This window comes from Osmerus eperlanus, chromosome 25 (assembly GCF_963692335.1).
Source record: "Osmerus eperlanus chromosome 25, fOsmEpe2.1, whole genome shotgun sequence".
Classification (NCBI taxonomy): Eukaryota; Metazoa; Chordata; class Actinopteri; order Osmeriformes; family Osmeridae; genus Osmerus; species Osmerus eperlanus.
This window is the reverse complement of record NC_085042.1, coordinates 7,206,566-7,224,556: the sequence shown is the minus strand read 5'-3', so window position 1 is coordinate 7,224,556 and position 17,991 is coordinate 7,206,566. Positions and strand designations below refer to the sequence as shown.

Below are 17,991 nucleotides of genomic sequence, written 5' to 3'. Positions count from 1 at the left end.
GCTTCCGCGGAGGGCGGGCACAACAAACAACGTCTCTGGTTTATGCTAAAAAAAAAACCCGCTTTTGTTGACGGCGCGCTGGTCTGGAGCACCATGTGTCTGGTTTGGATGCTTCTGGGGCTCCTCTGCAGTCAGAACTCCAAGTTGTTAGCGGTGTTGTAGTCTTGCCGTACAGCGTATTCATTCAGCAGATGCGTTTACCCACAGCGGCATACTAGCTGCAGATTAGTGACCTTGTTATCAGCTGTGAAAAACGCTGAACCGTGGCTCTGCGGGGCGGGTCTACAACCCTGGAGGTTCATGTGCGGGCCCACGGGGGCAGTCGGTGTCACCAAGCCTCTAATGGGTGCTCCTCTCCTGGGCGGGCATCCTCATCGAGTGCCTGCTCGCTGTGGATCACTCAGTCCTGTAACAGTATGTGGGTCATGGTGCCCTAGTTCTTCCTCCTGGTTTCTTTGGCTAGGTTATATCAACTGGGCACACATGAAGCATAACCAACCTAACCTATATTCTGGTGCTTTTGACATGTTCCAGTTCACTTGAGGCCGGGTTGCATAATTTATTGCGGTGATTGGTGCCAGTGTTTTGTGGAGGGGGTGCCGTGCCCTCAGTCAAACTGACCAACGGATTAAACCATAGCTCTTAGTTACCCTAGCTTCTGCCTTATATATTGAGGAATATGAACCATTTTCAGAAGAGTATTCTTTTTCTTTTTTACGTGACGATGCAAAATATTTGTGAAGAGAGGTTTGTCCTGCTACAAGCAGAACTCCTTGTATTTTTTGTATTGGTGCTTGTCGAAACATTTTGGACATTTTGAGTGCTGGCAGGTGTTGCTCTGCGATTCAGGCACGGTTGAACTTGGATCCAGTTTCCCACAGAGCAAGTGTGAGTGAAGCCAGCTGGGCATCCCTGCCTGCCCCTGTAGCAGGGCTGCCTCTGCCCCTGTAGCAGGGCTGTCCTCTGCCCCTGTAGCAGGGCTGTCCTCTGCCCCTGTAGCAGGGCTGTCCTCTGCCCCTGTAGCAGGGCTGTCCTCTGCCCCTGTAGCAGGGCTGCCTCTGCCCCTGTAGCAGGGCTGTCCTCTGCCCCTGTAGCAGGGCTGTCCTCTGCCCCTGTAGCAGGGCTGCCTCTGCCCCTGTAGCAGGGCTGTCCTCTGCCCCTGTAGCAGGGCTGTCCTCTGCCCCTGTAGCAGGGCTGTCCTCTGCCCCTGTAGCAGGGCTGTCCTCTCCTCCTGCACACAGGCACAGCAGGCTCGCTCAGGCACAGTGTTGCCCCCACTCACATATGTGCTTACATATTCCTCCACCCACCCACGCACACACACACACACACACGGCTGCATGCTCCGGAGGAAAGCCGCCTCTTCTGGTAGACGTTCAGCCATTTCTTTTGTATTTGAATTAAATTTTTTACTTGTTTTGGGTATGTGTTGTGTTGATTTATGGCTTTTGCTGCTCTGACTGTACAGCACTTTGGTCAACAGTTCTTTAAATGTGCTCTATAAATAGACTTGACTAGAATTGAATAACATCCGAAACCACTCCGAAACATCTTATGTTGAGACCATGCTTACTGTAATAGCCTGCAACGTGAGTAATACTAGTACTATTCATCCACTGGTAGGGGACATGTTTTGTTTTGTTCATCTGTTTCAGCCCACTGTAGTTACTTTTTAACTTGACACCCACTCCCTCTGACCATTTTTTCTTTTCTTTTTCTGTTGTTGCGGTAGACCAGAACATTCTGGTGTTTCTCTGCCTTGTAGTGAAGAGTACAGACACCCTGTGATGTGTTTTCAGCTGAGAGTGTAGGAGGAGCCTAGTCCAGGACAACCATCTACTATTTGCAAAGGAGGAGTGGCAGGTCTACATGAATACATTTGAAATTGTTGAAATTCCATATTTTGGATGTGGGCGTCTCTCTAAGGATCTTGCAGGCGTTCGGTCCACTTCTCTGTCGTGCTGTTTACCCTCCCCACGGATTGGCTTTTTTTTTTTTCTCTGTAAAAATCTTGGTTTAACAACAGGAAGCAAGGACAAACAAGATGCGTTTGCTTAGGATGTTTGTTGTGGTGAGCGGGCTGGCCGTCAGAGCAGAGCGCCGAGAGGAAGGAGGTGAGCTTGTTGTTGTGTGAGGAAGTGCTCCCCGACCGCCTCGGTCTATCCTGCAGGGAGAGAGTCCTCTCTCTCTCTCTCTCTCTCTCTCTCTCTCGCTCTCTCGCTCTCTCGCTCGCTCTCTCTCGCTCTCTCATCTCTCTCGATGGATGGATGCATTTGTACACAAACTCACGTTCTCTCACTCTCTCATATGTTCCACCTCTCCTTCCTCCTCCCCTCTCTGCCCTCTCTCCAAACACCTATCTGTCTGGCTTTGTCCATCTGTTTCCCAGCCGTCCAACTCTTTCTCTCTTTCTTTTCCTGTTGCTTTTCTCTCTGTCGTGTGAGCGTGCTCTCCCCCTCCCTTTTTTTTCTCTCGCTCCCCCTCCCCCCCTCTCTCTTTTTCTCTCCCGTGCTCTCACTCTCTCTCTCTGTCTCTCCCTCTCTCTCTCTGAGCTGCTCTAGATCTCTCTTTACTCATTGCTCTCTTCCCCTTCGGTGTGTGTATGTATTGTGTGGGCGTGTGATTAAGGGGCGGGACCTAACTCAGGCCTGTCTCCGATTGGCTGTCTGGAGTGTGAGGGGGGGGCCGGTGGTAGGCTGTGGTTGAGAGCGGGAGTGAGAGGGGAGGAGGGAGCCAGCCCCGTAGCAGGCTGGGGTCATGGGAGAGCGGAGCTGGAGGGAACGCGTGGGTGTTTTTGTGTTTTGAGATGGCAGGGTTGGAGAGCGAGCGAGGAGCAAGTCATCCTGCCTGTCAGTGGCACGCCGCTGACTCTCCAGGCCCTGACACCTGCGTCGTCTCTGCTCCCCTTCACGCTCCTCTCCTCCTCCTCCTCCTCCTCGCGCTCTAGCCTCCAGTCCTCAGCCCCGCTTCTCTCCCGACCGCCCCGGCACCCCCGAATGCAGCCCGCCTCTCTCTCTCGCTATCTGGGAGGGAGTTTCCATCGGGGTGGGAGTGCTGCCAGGGCCGCTGGAGCCGCTTAGCGCCAGCGGGAATCCAGCCAAAGAGAACACTAAACCAGGCGTCGGCGCGGTAACGTTCCCCCGGTGATGGTGAGTCCTACTCCTCCTGGCCGCGTTTTAGCAAGCGAGCGCGTGATTTAACGATGGGTTTACGCGAGCGGAATTCTCCCACAGTTTGCAGGAGTTGTCGGGCGTTTGTACTCGCGGGGGAGGAGTCTCGTGCGGCGGAGCGCGTTCTGTTTCTCGTCAACGCAGACGAGTCCTCTCTCTCTCTCTCTCTCTCTCCCCCGCCGCGTGTGTTTTCTCTACATAGCAGCATCCCTCTAGAGACCAACTGACTGTTGCCTGAGGAGAGGGTTTCTCTGTGTGGTTGTTCCGGTGTGTCTGTGTGTGCGTGGTCGTGATGTCGCTGTTTCCCTATGCTGGGCCAGTGTATTCCCTGAAAGTACTGTTTGCGATGTACCCAGGGTGTTGATGTTGGGGTGATGTTGGCTCGATCCTGCGGGGCTGTGTGTGCTTGTTCTAGCGAGGGGAGGGCGACAAGGGGAGGGGATTCATCGGTTATGACCAGATAAGGAGAGAGGGAGAGGCATGGGGGAGGTCCCCCCCCTGGAATCAAAAATCCCTCGTTTTAATGATCGTTTGGTACACTTGGGCAAGTGGTTCACGTTCTTAGTTTGTTACAGGTGGACGAAGTGATGCATGTTTTATTAAACCCTCATTTCGGTTGGTTCCTGATTTCCGATCCAGGGCTGGCTGGATATGGTGTTCATTAGTGTGACGTACTGGATCTCATAGACATCTGGAGAAGGAACAAGGGAAATAACTCCCTTCGTTTCCATTTTTGTCCTCCAGAAGAAAACTAATTAATCAACTTCTCTAAAAGACATGGTTACCCAGACTAAGGTCCCATATGAGCCGGGTGCTGCTTTGGTGTGGGGGACCATGTAGGGGGGAGGAGATGGGGCTGGAGGGAAGGAGGAAGTTGGTGTGGAGGGGGGGAGGAGGGATACATTTACATTTAGTCATTTAGCAGATGCTCTCATCCAGAGCGACTTACAGTAAGTACAGGGACATTCCCCCCCGAGGCAAGTAGGGTGAAGTGCCTTGCCCAAGGACACAACGTCATTTTTGCACAGCCGGGGAATCGAACTGGCAACCGTCAGATTACTAGCCCGCTTCCCTAACCGCTCAGCCACCTGACTCCCCTGGGATACATCCCATGCCCTGGATCTGAGTCAGGACCCTCCACATCGATGTGTTCTCCCTCTGGGAAACACACCGGGGAGAATCTCTGTCTCTGTTTGCATCTAGCTGCTGCTGCTGCTGCTGCTGTTTTCTTGGCTAGCAGAGTGAGATGACGGCTGTTCTCCAGGCCAGTCATGTGACCTGTAACAGTCGGGATTTTGTGATGTGTAATGACTGAACTAGTGATGCATAATTGCTTCGGATGTGTGAATGCGTAGGCCGTAATCGCTGCCTTCTCCTCGCTGTCTCCTCCTCCAAAACATCTATTGTTTACAATTTAATTCAAAAAACTGCGTGGTGGGGAGTTTCAGTGATGCCTTTAAGCTCTTGTGATGCTTGAACCTGGTTCCATAGCCTGCTGGAGTGATACACATATCCCCCGTCAACTACGGGTCACATATCCCCACTGAAAATAGGAGAGGGGGAAAAAAGATGCTATTAAAATTAAAAAAAATCTATGCTGGTAAAGTCTTACAAATCTGCTTTATCTGTTGTGCTACATGGTAATCTGTGCAAAGCTGTGGTGCAGCTCTCTCTAAACAGCTTTGCTGTGGTTGGAAGTTTCTCGGCTGAGGAAGAGGCCTCCCTCCATTAGGTCTGTTGATCCCCCACCCCACTCCACCAAGGCCTAGTCCTAGCCCTGTGGGAAGGCTTTTGGTAATCTGTGCATTGAAAGGTTCAAGCCCTCTCTAGTCCAGCACGATTGAGCTCCTGCAGTAAGTCACTGCTATGCTAGATTGTGCAGGTCCACATTGTCCTAATTCTGATTAATTTTGTTGGGATCAAACTGGCATCACACTGTGCTTTCTACAGCTTATTGGATAAGATTATTGGAGATGGAATGAGTCGATACGTCACAATGCTCTTCGGTCGATTCCAACTTCAAGAATGCATTTGAACTAGGGAGTCAGGTGGCTGAGCGGTGAGGGAATCGGGCTAGTAATCCGAAGGTTGCCAGTTCGATTCCCGGCCGTGCCAACTGACGTTGTGTCCTTGGGCAAGGCACTTCACCCTACTTGCCTCGGGGGGAATGTCCCTGTACTTACTGTAAGTCGCTCTGGATAAGAGCGTCTGCTAAATGACTAAATGTAACTTGATAGGCAACGACCAAACAAACGAATCTTTCTCCTGTGTGAAAATTCTAAATGACAATGCAGGGCTGGTAGTTATGGTGGAACGAAGGCCGGTAGTCTGTGTGATTATTGGTGTGATAGTCAAGAGGAAGCGGTAGACTATCTGATTAAAGAGAGCTCATTTGTTTAGTTCCATTGCGATATGTGTGGCTTTTCTGTCCTTTCTGTCACTTGCTCACACACACACACACACACACACACAGAGTTCTGAAAGCATATCTTCCGCTAAAAGGCACTCATGCCGTAGAACCCAGGACCCTGGCTAAACAAGCTGGGGAGCTGGGCACCCCTTCGTTTGCCATGGAGACTTCTCGCATTCATGGTGTGTGCACAAGCGAAATGAAAAGTCAACATTCTCACTACTGCATGAGAGTTCCCTGTACTTGCATGAACCCATATACATAACAGTACCCTAATGATCCAGCCAAGGGTTGTCTGCCTCCAGACACACACACACACACACACACACACACACACACACACTGCAGAGCAGATATTTCCATTCTCTCATTAGGACTCTCTCTTTTTGTAATGCCTTTATTTTGGCCCAAATTAATTCATGTGGCCTTCTCCTCTCCCTGCTTTCCTGGGGGTTGTCCAATTCTCACTGTTGGGTCTAATTGTTTCCTCGTGTCAGTATTATTCACAGTGCACAGTCCCTGAAGGAGCTGGCAGTAGACTAGCATGCAGCAGTGCACATGTCCGTAAACAAAACGCCGCCGAAAATTGCCCAAAATTAGCTTACCCTTGTGACCAAGGCACACAATGAATGAACCACTTTAACCAACCAGAGGCCTCATTTTGTATTCCATTGTCTGTGAAGCTGTGGGGAGGGTAACCTGTGGCGTTCATGTAGGTGCACTAACAATACTTAGGAGCGCCTGCATTATATCCCGTCGCAGTTTGCCGGCGCCTATCGCAAGCTCGCTCTCGACAGATTTGTGCAAAGCCGGACCAAAACCCGACACAGCCGCGTTCTTGGAAGTATCAGCAGCAAACGCCACGGTAACGCGTGTCGTTACCTGCCTGGTGGAGGAGAGTTGTGGCTGACTAACGTCTTGGCACTGTCCCTAACCCTCCCTCCCTCCTCCTCCTTCTCACCGCCTCCAGGGCATCTGGCGTATCCCAGTGGATGAGATTGATCGCCCGGGGAGTTTTGCGTCGCATATGAACCGTTCCATCGTCCTGCTGCTGGAGGTGCTGTCTCTGCTGAAGGACCACGACACTCTGCTGAAGGTCTCCTTCATGCTCCAGAGGACGCCTGACCAGGGAAAGTAAGAGATGATGCGCCGCTACAACACCTCCAGCAGGGGGTGCACCACCTGGGCTTCAGATCAAGTGTGTGTGTGTGTGTGCGTGTGTGGATATTTGGAGATGTTATGTGCTGTTAAGTATATTTAACTGACATGTCCTTTTCTCTCTCTCTCTCTTTCTACCCAACCCCCTTGTTTCGAAGGAAATATTTGCGGGATGTGGATCGGCAAGTTTTGGCCAAGAGAGCATTTTTCCTCAATGTGAAAGTCCTGGAGGACAAGCTGAACAGTCTCACAGGGGTAGGAAGCCAGGGGCCTCCTCTCACACTCGCGAACCAGGAAGAAGCCCTGGGGTTCATCTCTCCGGCGTGTGTGTGTGTGTGCTCGTGTTTTTCAAATGGTTGTCTGCTCTTTCTCACTGTCAGGTTTCAGAGCAGCCTTCCAAAGCGCCTTTACCCTCCATGGGGGAGATGACGACGACCGACACATCCAGCAGACCCGGTGCGGACGACGTCAAACAGGCCCTGCCTAAGAAGCCGGGGCTCTCTGACGGAACCGCTGCCCCAGGCCCTGACCCCGGCCCCAGGGAGGCCTCCCAGGCACAGCCCCCCCAGGGCCCCGACAAAGGGGACCAGGCGCCAGTGCTCCCCGCGGGGAAGGCGGAGGGGGTCAGAGCAGGACCGGACGAGCCCATGGAGCTGGACTTCAGCCTCTGGGAGAGGGCGGCCAAGCCCACGGACCCTCAGGGCAGGCTGCTGAACACCGAGGCCCCCAGAAGTGGGACTGAGCTGGGGGAGAAGGTGCCGGAGAGCAGCCGGGCTCCGGAGCTGTCCCTGGAGGAGCTGAGTATCAGCTCCAGGCAGCAGCAGGCCGCTCACGCTCCCAGAGCCCCGCTGCCGGGGTACGGGGCGGAGCAGGGGCCAGGGCTGGGGCAGGGGCCGGGGCTGGGGAGGAGGCCCAGCCGGAAGAGGAAGATGCTGGAGGACGTGGAGTCCGGGAAGACGTTGCTGCTGGACGCTTACAGGGTGTGGCAGCAGGGTCAGAAGGTCATGACCTATGACCTGGGGCGCATCGAGAAGATCATGTCCGAGACCTACATGCTCATGAAGCAGGCAAGTTCACAGCAACTGTTACACACCGTGACATCTGAAAGGACATCAATTATTCTGCAGTGTTACACTCATTTCCTACGCCGATACTATACATTTACATTTAGTCATTTAGCAGACGCTCTTATCCAGAGCGACTTACAGTAAGTACAAGGACATTCCCCCAAGGCAAGTAGGGTGAAGTTCCTTGCCCAAGGACACAACGTCATTTGGCACGGCCAGAAATCGAACTGGCAACATTTGGATTACTAGCCCGATTCCCTCACCGCTCAGCCACCTGACTCGTCTTTTTGAATGTAATTAGGTGTGTTTGTGCCTTAGCTTTGTGTGAGTTTCTCGCCCTCCTGCTCACGGCACTGTTGAGGAGGAGGAGTTAGGGGGGGAAGTGAGGCATCGGCGTCAGTGGTGTTGGTACTGCACAGTCCTCATCAGCCTTTGTGGACTCATTGAGCTGGGGATCAATGCTGACCGCGGGGTGTGGGTGGAGGGGTTAGAGAGGGTGGGGGTGGAAGGGCTGTCATTGGCTGTGTGTCAAGCCCCGAAGGCTGCAGCTGGAGTGGGAGGCTGCAAGCATGCGAGAGCAACAGAGTGGGCCGAGAGAGAGAAGGGAGAGAGGTGGGTGGATGGATGAGGGCTGCTGTAGTTGTGAATGTGTTTTATTTATTATTATTTATTTTTTTACTACCCTACGTACACTTTGTGACACTACCTTTATGACGGCCTGGTTATCGGTGGTGATCTCGTCAGCCTGACAAATCACTGGTGTCTTTAAATAGAATTTTATGACTACAATGACAGGCCAGTGACCTGAATCACGTTACAATGCAGGGTGGGTCTGGCAGCCAGACTCTGGCTATGTGACTGGCAGGCGTTACCAGCATACGCGTGGTTGTGATGGCGACGCGCGTCTTTCGCTCTTGTCGACGGTATTTTCTCGAGTTGAATATGGGGCAGCTCCTATAGGCGCGAGCAATTACGCAGATACCATCGTAGAGATGCCAGGCCTACGAGCCAGGGGAGACGAAACGCCACGGCGGTGATCAGTCAGGTTCACCTGGCGTCCTCATTAATCCTCCACCTGTGCTCTGCAGCAGAACACACAAGCACGTCCTGACAAGTCTCACTCCGTCTCTCTCCACCGTTCCTTTACATTTACATGTAGTCATTTAGCAGACGCTCTTATCCAGAGCGACTTACAGTAAGTACAGGGACATTCCCCCCGAAGCAAGTAGGGTGAAGTGCCTTGCCCAAGGACACAACATAATTTGGCACGGCTGGGAATCGAACTGGCAACCTTCAGATTACTAGCCCGACTCCCTCACCACTCAGCCATCTGACTCCCTTTACAGAGCGGTTGGGGCCGGCTCAGTTTCTGTTCAGTTGTTCAGTCTCGGAACAGACCGTCTTCCCTTTCCCACTTCAGCCCAGCACCACAGATGTAGCGCTAGCCTAGCGTGCAGGAGAGGAGAGACGGACATAGCTGTGGAGGACGTTGCTGGGCAGCAGCAACTCTCTCACTCCCACACACAGGATCCTATCTGCTATCTGTGGCCTAATGAGGGCCTTCGTCAGTAACACCCCCCTCCCCCTCCTCCCCCCCAGACGAGGTCATCCTTGGATCAGGCCTCTGGGAAGACTGCCAGGCCCTGACACTCCTAACCCTTTCTGCGTTCCCCTCTGCTCTTCTCTCTCTCCTCCCCGCAGGTCGACGAGGACGTTGCTTTGGACCAAGCGGTGAAGTTCTGCCAGGTCCAGCTGGCCGCCTCCGCGCAGAGACAGGTAGGTCCGCAGTTTGCACACACGCCCCTCAACACACGACCAGGGCCGGGACCCGAGACCTCCTCCCCGGGAATCTGTGTTCTGTTTCATCAGTGACCTCCAGAGCCTTGGTTTTTCTTTTTTAATGCATCAAGGCGGGGGGGGGGAAGCTGGTCAGGGGGTGCTCGAGCTAATGAAGTCTCTCCCAGTGTAATAAAGGAAACTTCAGGTCCCTGCCATTATTCTTCCCCCTTTTTAAACAACATGTCAGGCTGTGACTCACCATCCTTGGCTCGACCCCCTCCGTTTCTTTTTATCCACACTTTTGGACAAACATCCTTTGCGCGATGTGTTCTCTCTTTTCCATCTGCCTCGGGCAGTCTGGGCTCCTCGGTCTAGTTTGAGAGCTTGTCGTGAGCCTCTCTCTCACTGTGTCCTTGTTTAGCGCCCTAATGAAGAGGCGACGGGCCGAGCTATCTTGTCTAGCTCATTATATTTCGGGCTTTTTCTTATTCATCGGCTGTCTTGACTGTCTGCGGTCTACAGGTTGTTGTGAGTGGCCAGCTCGGTCAGTATCCGGGGCTACACGTTTAAGTTTCGAGAGTTCATTAGCCTTTTGTCACGGGGCATAGGAATTCTTGATCCTGATCTTCACGCGTTTCCAGGCAGTCCATCCTGATCCTATAAAGAAAGAAATCCCAATCCTATGTGAGCGATCTTATCAACAATATATCATGATATGTAAAGAAATGATGAATATAGGAATACATACTACAGTCCCTGCAGGGGCTAGCAAGCCCAGAAACTCTATAGAGCGTTTCTACACCGTGGGCCGAGCGCGTGTCATTAACAGGCGCTGTCTGTAGTGAAACGTGCGGCCGTCGTCCCGCTGACACACTAGCAGGGTAATTCCCCAGGTCTTTTTGACATGTTCCTCGCTCCAACCTGGCGGTGTTTTTAATAGCCCAGAGAGCAGTAAGAACAGACCCCCATTGTCTCCGCTCAGGAGCTGCCAAACTCGCTGGGTTGAGACTAGAACGTTCTCTGGTGCCGTACGAGTGTTGCTTGTTTGCATATGAAAGGGGAAAGCACACATGATTATCCAGAGATATAGTTCCTTCCTCAGCAGCCCCATGCTGACATATGATAATCTGAGATTCCGAACGTGTGAAATTGGCGATAAGACATTCAGCGTTTCGTATATCAACCCCGGGGGAATTGCTTTGTTTGGACTGAGTGCGAGGGAGCGAGTGACGTTCGCTCAAACCTATAATCATTGCAACCGAGCACTCTGTTGATGTCTTACGCATTCGGAATCCAGTCGTCAGTTCCTCTGACTTGTCAGTGGGTAGCTACTGAGCTTCCCCCCCTCTCCTCCCAACGAGGGCTTCTCTCTTCACATCCTGTTGTCAAGGTGATGCAAAACTCAGAACACTGAGAGTATCTATGGGAATATCACTAGACCACATGTGTTAGATGGGCTACTAGGTTGTGGTGTTTTGGGAAAACAAAACTATTATATTGTGATGTCGTAAGCTGAGTGTATCATGGTGTACAAAGACTAACTCAGATCCTAGTCCCTTATTTCGTAGTATCGTATTGCTGGTACAAATGTCTATTTGTGATGGAACCAGGTACTATGAACCTCTAAACAGATGTATCTTCATTGGATGTATAAAGATCTGTCTGATACGTGCGTGTGTGTGCTCGAGAAAGCAAGTGGGTTTAATGCTGGGAGTGGTTCCCTGTCCCCTCCTCAGGTCAGCTGCTTCTGTGCTCATCCAAACCAGAGCGTGAGTGAGTCATCCCAGAGAGCAGTTCCCCCTCTCAGGGCTACATGGGAAAGATGGATTGGGGGGGGGGGGACAAATACACATTCTCCTCCGCTTCCTGTCATCTCCCTCTGATTATTAGTTTTTTTTTTTTTTTAAGATTCATTTATTAACTGGATACTTCCGTTTGTGTTGTCAGGGAGTTGTTTGCTGTGTTTTATAACACCACTGTCCTCAAACACTTCCTGACCTCCCCTGGTGTCGCCATGGGAATCCTCCGAAGGTCCAGGACCAGGTGTTGAGGTGATTCATGATCCTGTCTACAGGCTGGGGCTGTGCACCCACAGCTCGCTCTCTCGCCTGCCTGACCTTGGTGTCGTTATGAGTTCTGGCTCCCAGAGCGAGCTGTCTCACAGCCCAGTACCTGTCTCACAGCCCAGTACCTGTCTCACAGCCCAGTACCTGGCCTGTCTCACAGCCCAGTACCTGTCTCACAGCCCAGTACCTGTCTCACAGCCCAGTACCTGGCCTGTCTCACAGCCCAGTACCTGTCTCACAGCCCAGTACCTGTCTCACAGCCCAGTACCTGGCCTGTCTCACAGCCCAGTACCTGGCCTGTCTCACAGCCCAGTACCTGTCTCACAGCCCAGTACCTGGCCTGTCTCACAGCCCAGTACCTGGCCTGTCTCACAGCCCAGTACCTGGCTTGCCACGGGAGAATACCAACCGGCAGCTCTCTAACGTAAACAGTGAGGGAAGTCTTAAGCTGGCCACTTTTATATAAATAGAAGGAAAAAAAAAAACGTCCAGGGGTTTGGATTCCTACTGAAAGGTGATGAAAACAGGAAAGGCCATGCACTGTTATAAGCCTCTTTCCAGCCACACACACACACACACATGCCCCATCTCAGTGTTGACGCGGGGGGCCATCGCTGTTGGATTCTGAGTCTGAAAAGGGAACCACCTGGCTGGTGGTGGAGCAGTCCGAGTCGTTTCTGCTGCAGGAACGCTGCAGGAACGCTGCAGGAACGCTGCAGGAACGCCTCAGACGCACAGTGGATCTCAGTATGCCTCTGCCCATGCAAACGTCCCCCATGTTTAATTCAGAAGGTAGGAATCTTCAAAGCTTCCCCAGGAACTGTGTTGAGCCTCTGTAGCGCTGGTGTTTGCAGAGCGAGGGAGCGCGTTGGGAGACTTTTTCCTTAGCTGGTGTGTTTGTTTAGACGGCTAAGTTAATTCCTCTGGGAGACTCCCGATTAAACAGCTCTGACTCACCGCAGGATTTGACTCCAAACCCAAGCAGTTGGATCCTGCAGTAGGAAAATAACCCTGCAAGCTCGCCCGCTCTCAGCGGATCAATAGGGGGTTTCTCTGAGTGTGTTGTGTTACCATAGTCACGGTTACGGTCAACATTTACAGCAGAGTAGAGAAGCTAAGCTGTTTCAAAAATCACCTCAAGTGAACCCCTCACGTTTTGAATATTTTGTGTAACTGACATACTCTTCCCGGGCGATGCTCGCGGCAGGCAGGCGCTCTCCTCCATTACGGAGGGCGAGCTGAACGGCAACCGCGTTGGCTCGCCTTTTCGACTGTGCTCCTCCGCGTTGCCATGACAGCGGCTGCGGGAGCTGTCACGGGGTTGTTAAGCGCAGCTCCTGTCGCGGAGTGGTCCTCCTGACTCTGGCCTGCGTCCTCCTGTCTCCCTCAGGCCTGTTCCCTGTAGGGCCTCTGCCCCCCCCCTCCCCCCCCAGGGGCGGCCCCGGGGCGCTGAACTAGCCGGCAGCCCAGGTAGCAGGAGAGTCATGAGGTGTCATTTCCTCTTCCTGTGGGAGAGAGGTGCGACAGCGTAGCCTTGTGACTCATCCTCCTCCGGTTGCGACTCCTGAACAAGGAGCATGTGCGCTTCCTCGGGCGCTGGGTTCCGTACAGCGAGACAGGGTTCGGCAGACGGGGTCACCCAATGGTCTGCTTCTCTACCTTCTTAAGCAACTCTCTCTCCTCTCTGTCTCTCCATTTCTCTCTCTCGTTCCCTTTCATTTCCAGTCTGCCGGCGAGACTCCCACAACACCCAAGTACGCCAAGGAGCACCGAGACATCTTCTTCCCAGCCTCGCTGCCCACGCCGGTCCTCCTCAGCCACGCCGCCTGCCCCCCCCTGCCCTCCCAGGACAGCCTAGCCAAAGTGGGGTACGAGCCGCTGGGCAAGACCCCCAGACCTGCCCCCTTCGGAGGCCACGAGCAGCCCCAGCCCCGGAGGCCCACCGTCAGCCTCTCTGCAGCGGCCATGGCCTTCCTTCCACACTCAGGTCAGTAGCTTCCACACTCAGGTCAGTAGCTTCCACACTCAGGTCAGTAGCTTCCACACTCAGGTCAGTAGCTTCCCTCCTTCCACACTCAGGTCAGTAGCTTCCCTCCTTCCACACTCAGATCAGTAGCTTCCCTCCTTCCACACTCAGGTCAGTAGCTTCCCTCCTTCCACACTCAGGTCAGTAGCTTCCCTCCTTCCACACTCAGGTCAGTAGCTTCCCTCCTTCCACACTCAGGTCAGTAGCTTCCCTCCTTCCACACTCAGGTCAGTAGCTTCCACACACTCTAGGTCATGAAAAGCGGTCGAGCGATGTACTTAAACTCTTGCAAAATGGAACAAATAGGGTGCTTTAAATCAAGCGGAGAGCTAGACATCTTGAGGGAGCACCTTTTTAGAAATCATATTGGTTATCCAGTCAGAGGAGGGTGTGTGGGTGTGTGTGTGTCATTGCTGCTGTCATGGCAGCCTGTTCTATAGGGCAGGTTGCCCTGAGCTCTGTCCTGCACTGCGACCACACAGCCAGCAGGGGGCAGGCTTGACCTCTCAGCTCACTTAAACGCGGTCATCTCTCAACCATGACCCGGTTCACTCCTTCCTTTCCAGTTGAACAGTTTATCCTTTAAGTCGCACGTTACGCATGTCCGTGTCGCGTTCCCCCGACTCGCCGCGTAGGGGCTGGAGACGGCCGTCACAAAGATATCGAGAGTTCCCACGTCAGGGGTCAAACCTCTCGCCGCCAATTTAGCGTAAACGGCATGTTTAAATCGCTTACTCGGGTGTTTGCTTGAACACGCCAGAGCCCTGTGATATAAACACACTGGAAGGGGTGGGGAGTGTTCAAGGCGACGCTCTGAATCAGACGGCTCTGAAATCGACTAGGCTAATGGTTTCCCTGGCAACCTGGAGGAAGAGGTCGTGGGGAGAGGGATTGTATTTACTATCAGTCAGAGAAGCACACTGCTACCTGGACTCATGTCTCTGGAATACCTGACAGTCAGATAAGGGGAATGATGTACTGTCTGCAGCAGGGTCCGCATTTGAATGATTTGTTTTGAGGTATTTTGATTTTCTATCAAAGGAAAGAATGCAAAACGGTCTTTATATTCGGGAACGGAGACATCTTATAAAACCCCTTCTGGCAAAGGATGACCTGTTACTCTCCTCTGATACTATGTGGTTTGATCTCAGAGTGATATCTGGATATCTAAGTGCTCTGTGTGTGTGTGTGTCTGTGTCTGTGTGTGTGTGTGTGTGTGTGTGTGTGTGTGCCCCTTCTCCGGTGTGGTCCCAGAAGAGCGTGACCAGCTCCCAGAGGGCCTGTCGTACCGACAGCAGGAGTCTCACCTTTGCCACAAGATGAAGCTGGCCAGCGTGTCCCCCGGGCAGGACGGGGGGGGCTGGCGTCACCAGGAGCCCCCCGCCTGCAGCTCCACACAGCCCTACCCTGGTCAGCACGCGCCCAGCTCAGGTCTGCTCCCTTTAGCCAGCCCAAAGGACATTCAAACTGGTATTGTTACAGTTTTTGAATGTATAAATGTGTAAATCCTGTAGCAAAAGCAGATGCGATGCAAAATGCTGTTTTTTTTATGTATTTATTTATTTGTGTACATCTTGGAGACGATGCCTGATGACTGTTCTCCTGTCCAGACCAGCAGCTGTGCGGCAGCAGTGACCCGTCCAGGCTGTCCGATCCCAGTCGCATCCGCTCCCGCATCCCTGCCAACATGCCAAAGCTCTTCATCCCCTCCACCGTCACCAAGTTCCCCCCGGAGATCACCGTCACGCCCCCCACTCCCACCCTGCTGTCCCCCAAGGGCAGCATCTCAGAGGAGACCAAGCAGAGGCTCAAGGTACATGCTACTGACGGGGCTCTCTCTCTCACACTCTCTCTCTCTCTCTCTCTCTCTCTCTCTCTCTCTCTCTCTCTCTCTCTCTCTCTCTCTCTCTCTCTCACTCACTCACTCACTCACTCACTCACTCACTCACTCACTCACTCACTCACTCACTCACTCACTCACTCACTCACTGCACTCACTCACTCACTCACTCACTCACTCACTCACTCACTCACTCACTCACTCACTCACTCACTCACTCACTCACTCACTCACTCACTCACTCACTCACTGCACTCTCACTCCACTCTCTCTCTCCACACTTCTCTCACTCCACTCTCTCTCTCCACACTTCTCTCACTCTTTCTCTCTCTTTCTCTCTCTCTCACTCCACTCTCTCGCTCCACTCTCTCTCTAACTCTCCTCTCGCTCCACTCTCTCAACTCTCCTCTCGCTCCACTCTCTCAACTCTCCTCTCGCTCCACTCTCTCAACTCTCCTCTCGCTCCACTCTCTCAACTCTCCTCTCGCTCCACTCTCTCAACTCTCCTCTCGCTCCACTCTCTCAACTCTCCTCTCGCTCCACTCTCTCAACTCTCCTCTCTCTCTCTCTCTCTCTCTCTCTCTCTCTCTCTCTCCTTCTCTCCTCAGAGATACTGCCCTCTCTCTCCTTCCCTCCCTCCTCAGAGATACTGTCTCTCTCTCCTTCCCTCCCTCCTCAGAGATACTGCCCTCCCTTGTTTTCCCTCCAGAACGTCATCCTGTCGTCCCAGTCCGCCGCCACGGTGAAGAAGGAGATGCTGAGCCAGCCGGCCCTGGAGGTGCAGGAGACCTCCAGCCAGGAGTCCTCCCTGGAGAGCGAGTCCGAGGAGGAGGAAGAGGAGGAGGACGATTACATGGACGTCTGAGATGCTAGGCAGCTTGGTTCCTTGGGTCCCCTGCTCAGAGCCCTGGGACACTGGAGCAGCCAGGGCCTCGACCTTCAGCTGGACCCTGACTTCCTCAAGCTTCTCTAGTGGGTCTGGGTCCCACCGAACGGACTGCAGCCGTTTGTCTGTGTGGCCGCAGTTGTCTTTCCATCTTGGACTGTATTCGCAAACAGAGTGAGAAGGACATTCTGGAGAGATCCGTGTGGGTCATCCTCCAACTGTTGTGTGGTTGGACATGTCAACGCTGTGTCCATGGGCTGTAATTAGTTTAACGGTAACAGGTTTACAAAGCCACATTCATACGGAGCACACTTGCCAGACAACAAAAGTTCACTCGAATATTTCATCAAAGAAAAACAAGAGAGGGAGATATAGTGGGATTTCACTTCAAACTATGTTGTCCAAATGAAGTTCACTATGCAGAATATTTGTCTGCAGTGCCGCCAAACCCATGACTATGCTTTGTGCATAGGAAATGAATCTTATTTCAATCAGTTTATGCATCTTTTTGGCGGGCTGCGATCTGGCCCGTCTGGTTGTCGTGGCGGCTGTAGCTACGTCCCAATGAACAGCTCAGCAGCCAATCAGCAGGGCTGCTCCCACAGGCACGAGACTCACCTACGCAACGAGCTCACATTCAAAGGGACGTTTGTGTGTGTGTGTGTGTGGGGGGGGGGGGGGGAGACACACGAACACACGAACTTAGAGCTGCACACAGGGCTCGTCTTGGAGCTCTCCAGAGCTTTGCACTAGGACAAACACCTGCAGTCTTCTAACTAGTAGCAGATTGGATATGTTTACACTTTCAACATGTCTCTTACCGGCTGATTTGATTTTTGGTTTCTATTTTTGTACTCACTTTTTGGTTATTATGTGTCGTGATATTTCGTCCTGTTTTTTCTTGGTGAATGTGTAGCTAACGAGGAGCGGTCTTCAACCAGGAAGCGGTCCTCTCACCAGCATGGCTCAGTCTCTTATGATATAGCATGTGTACATATCGTACTACAACTCTCTTTTTCCGACAAGGTAACTCCTCGAGGAGGTTTGCGTTCCGGTCAGTTCCGAATATAGATTGAATTGCAGCTCGTGAATAGATGAAAGGATTTGTTTGATGTTTTCTGATTTCAGTGGTTTTGAAGTGGAGAGCGTAGACATGAGACAGGTGCCTTTCTAATGGATCCGTTTTGGTAGGAAAAAAAACTGAATTGTAACTGAACTCAGAGGAAGACGAGGGAATGTTTTTACAGATTGTTTTCTATAAAAAGAAGGATGTCGCTGTATGTTTTGCAAAAAGTACACTTTTTAAAATGGATAAACGAAATGTAAAAATAAAAAACACTGAAGGGACATCTCACAACAAAAGTCTTGCTTGACTTCCCCCGAAATAGATGTTTGTATTTTTGGGTGTAAGATACTGTTTTGTATTCTTCAGCTGAGCTTTTTGGGATGCACAATGGCTAAGGAGACGCACTGGGTTCAGGGTGCTTGTCGTGACCTCTGACCTTTATCTCAGGTCTTCTGGGAAGGCTTCTTGTTGTTTTCACTATAATAAAGATGTCACAAACCAAAAAATATATTTGACAAACTCA

General features: G+C 52.3%; 1 protein-coding gene across 7 annotated transcripts in view; it reads left to right on the top strand.

Moving 5' to 3' along the window:
- Positions 1-17,991, top strand: part of cabin1 (calcineurin binding protein 1) — a 35,082-nt gene extending 17,091 nt beyond the window's left edge. For 5 of the 7 annotated variants that reach the window (XM_062451138.1, XM_062451137.1, XM_062451136.1 and 2 more), the window contains 8 exons: positions 6,551-6,714; positions 6,897-6,993; positions 7,119-7,805; positions 9,507-9,581; positions 13,376-13,637; positions 14,931-15,107; positions 15,287-15,489; positions 16,196-17,991. In XM_062451138.1, coding sequence (XP_062307122.1) covers positions 6,551-6,714; positions 6,897-6,993; positions 7,119-7,805; positions 9,507-9,581; positions 13,376-13,637; positions 14,931-15,107; positions 15,287-15,489; positions 16,196-16,381 — 1,851 coding nt within the window. In that variant the 3' untranslated portion in view covers positions 16,382-17,991. The remainder of the gene's footprint in view (positions 1-6,550; positions 6,715-6,896; positions 6,994-7,118; positions 7,806-9,506; positions 9,582-13,375; positions 13,638-14,930; positions 15,108-15,286; positions 15,490-16,195) is intronic. The other 2 variants (XM_062451134.1, XM_062451135.1) reach the window with 2 other exon arrangements.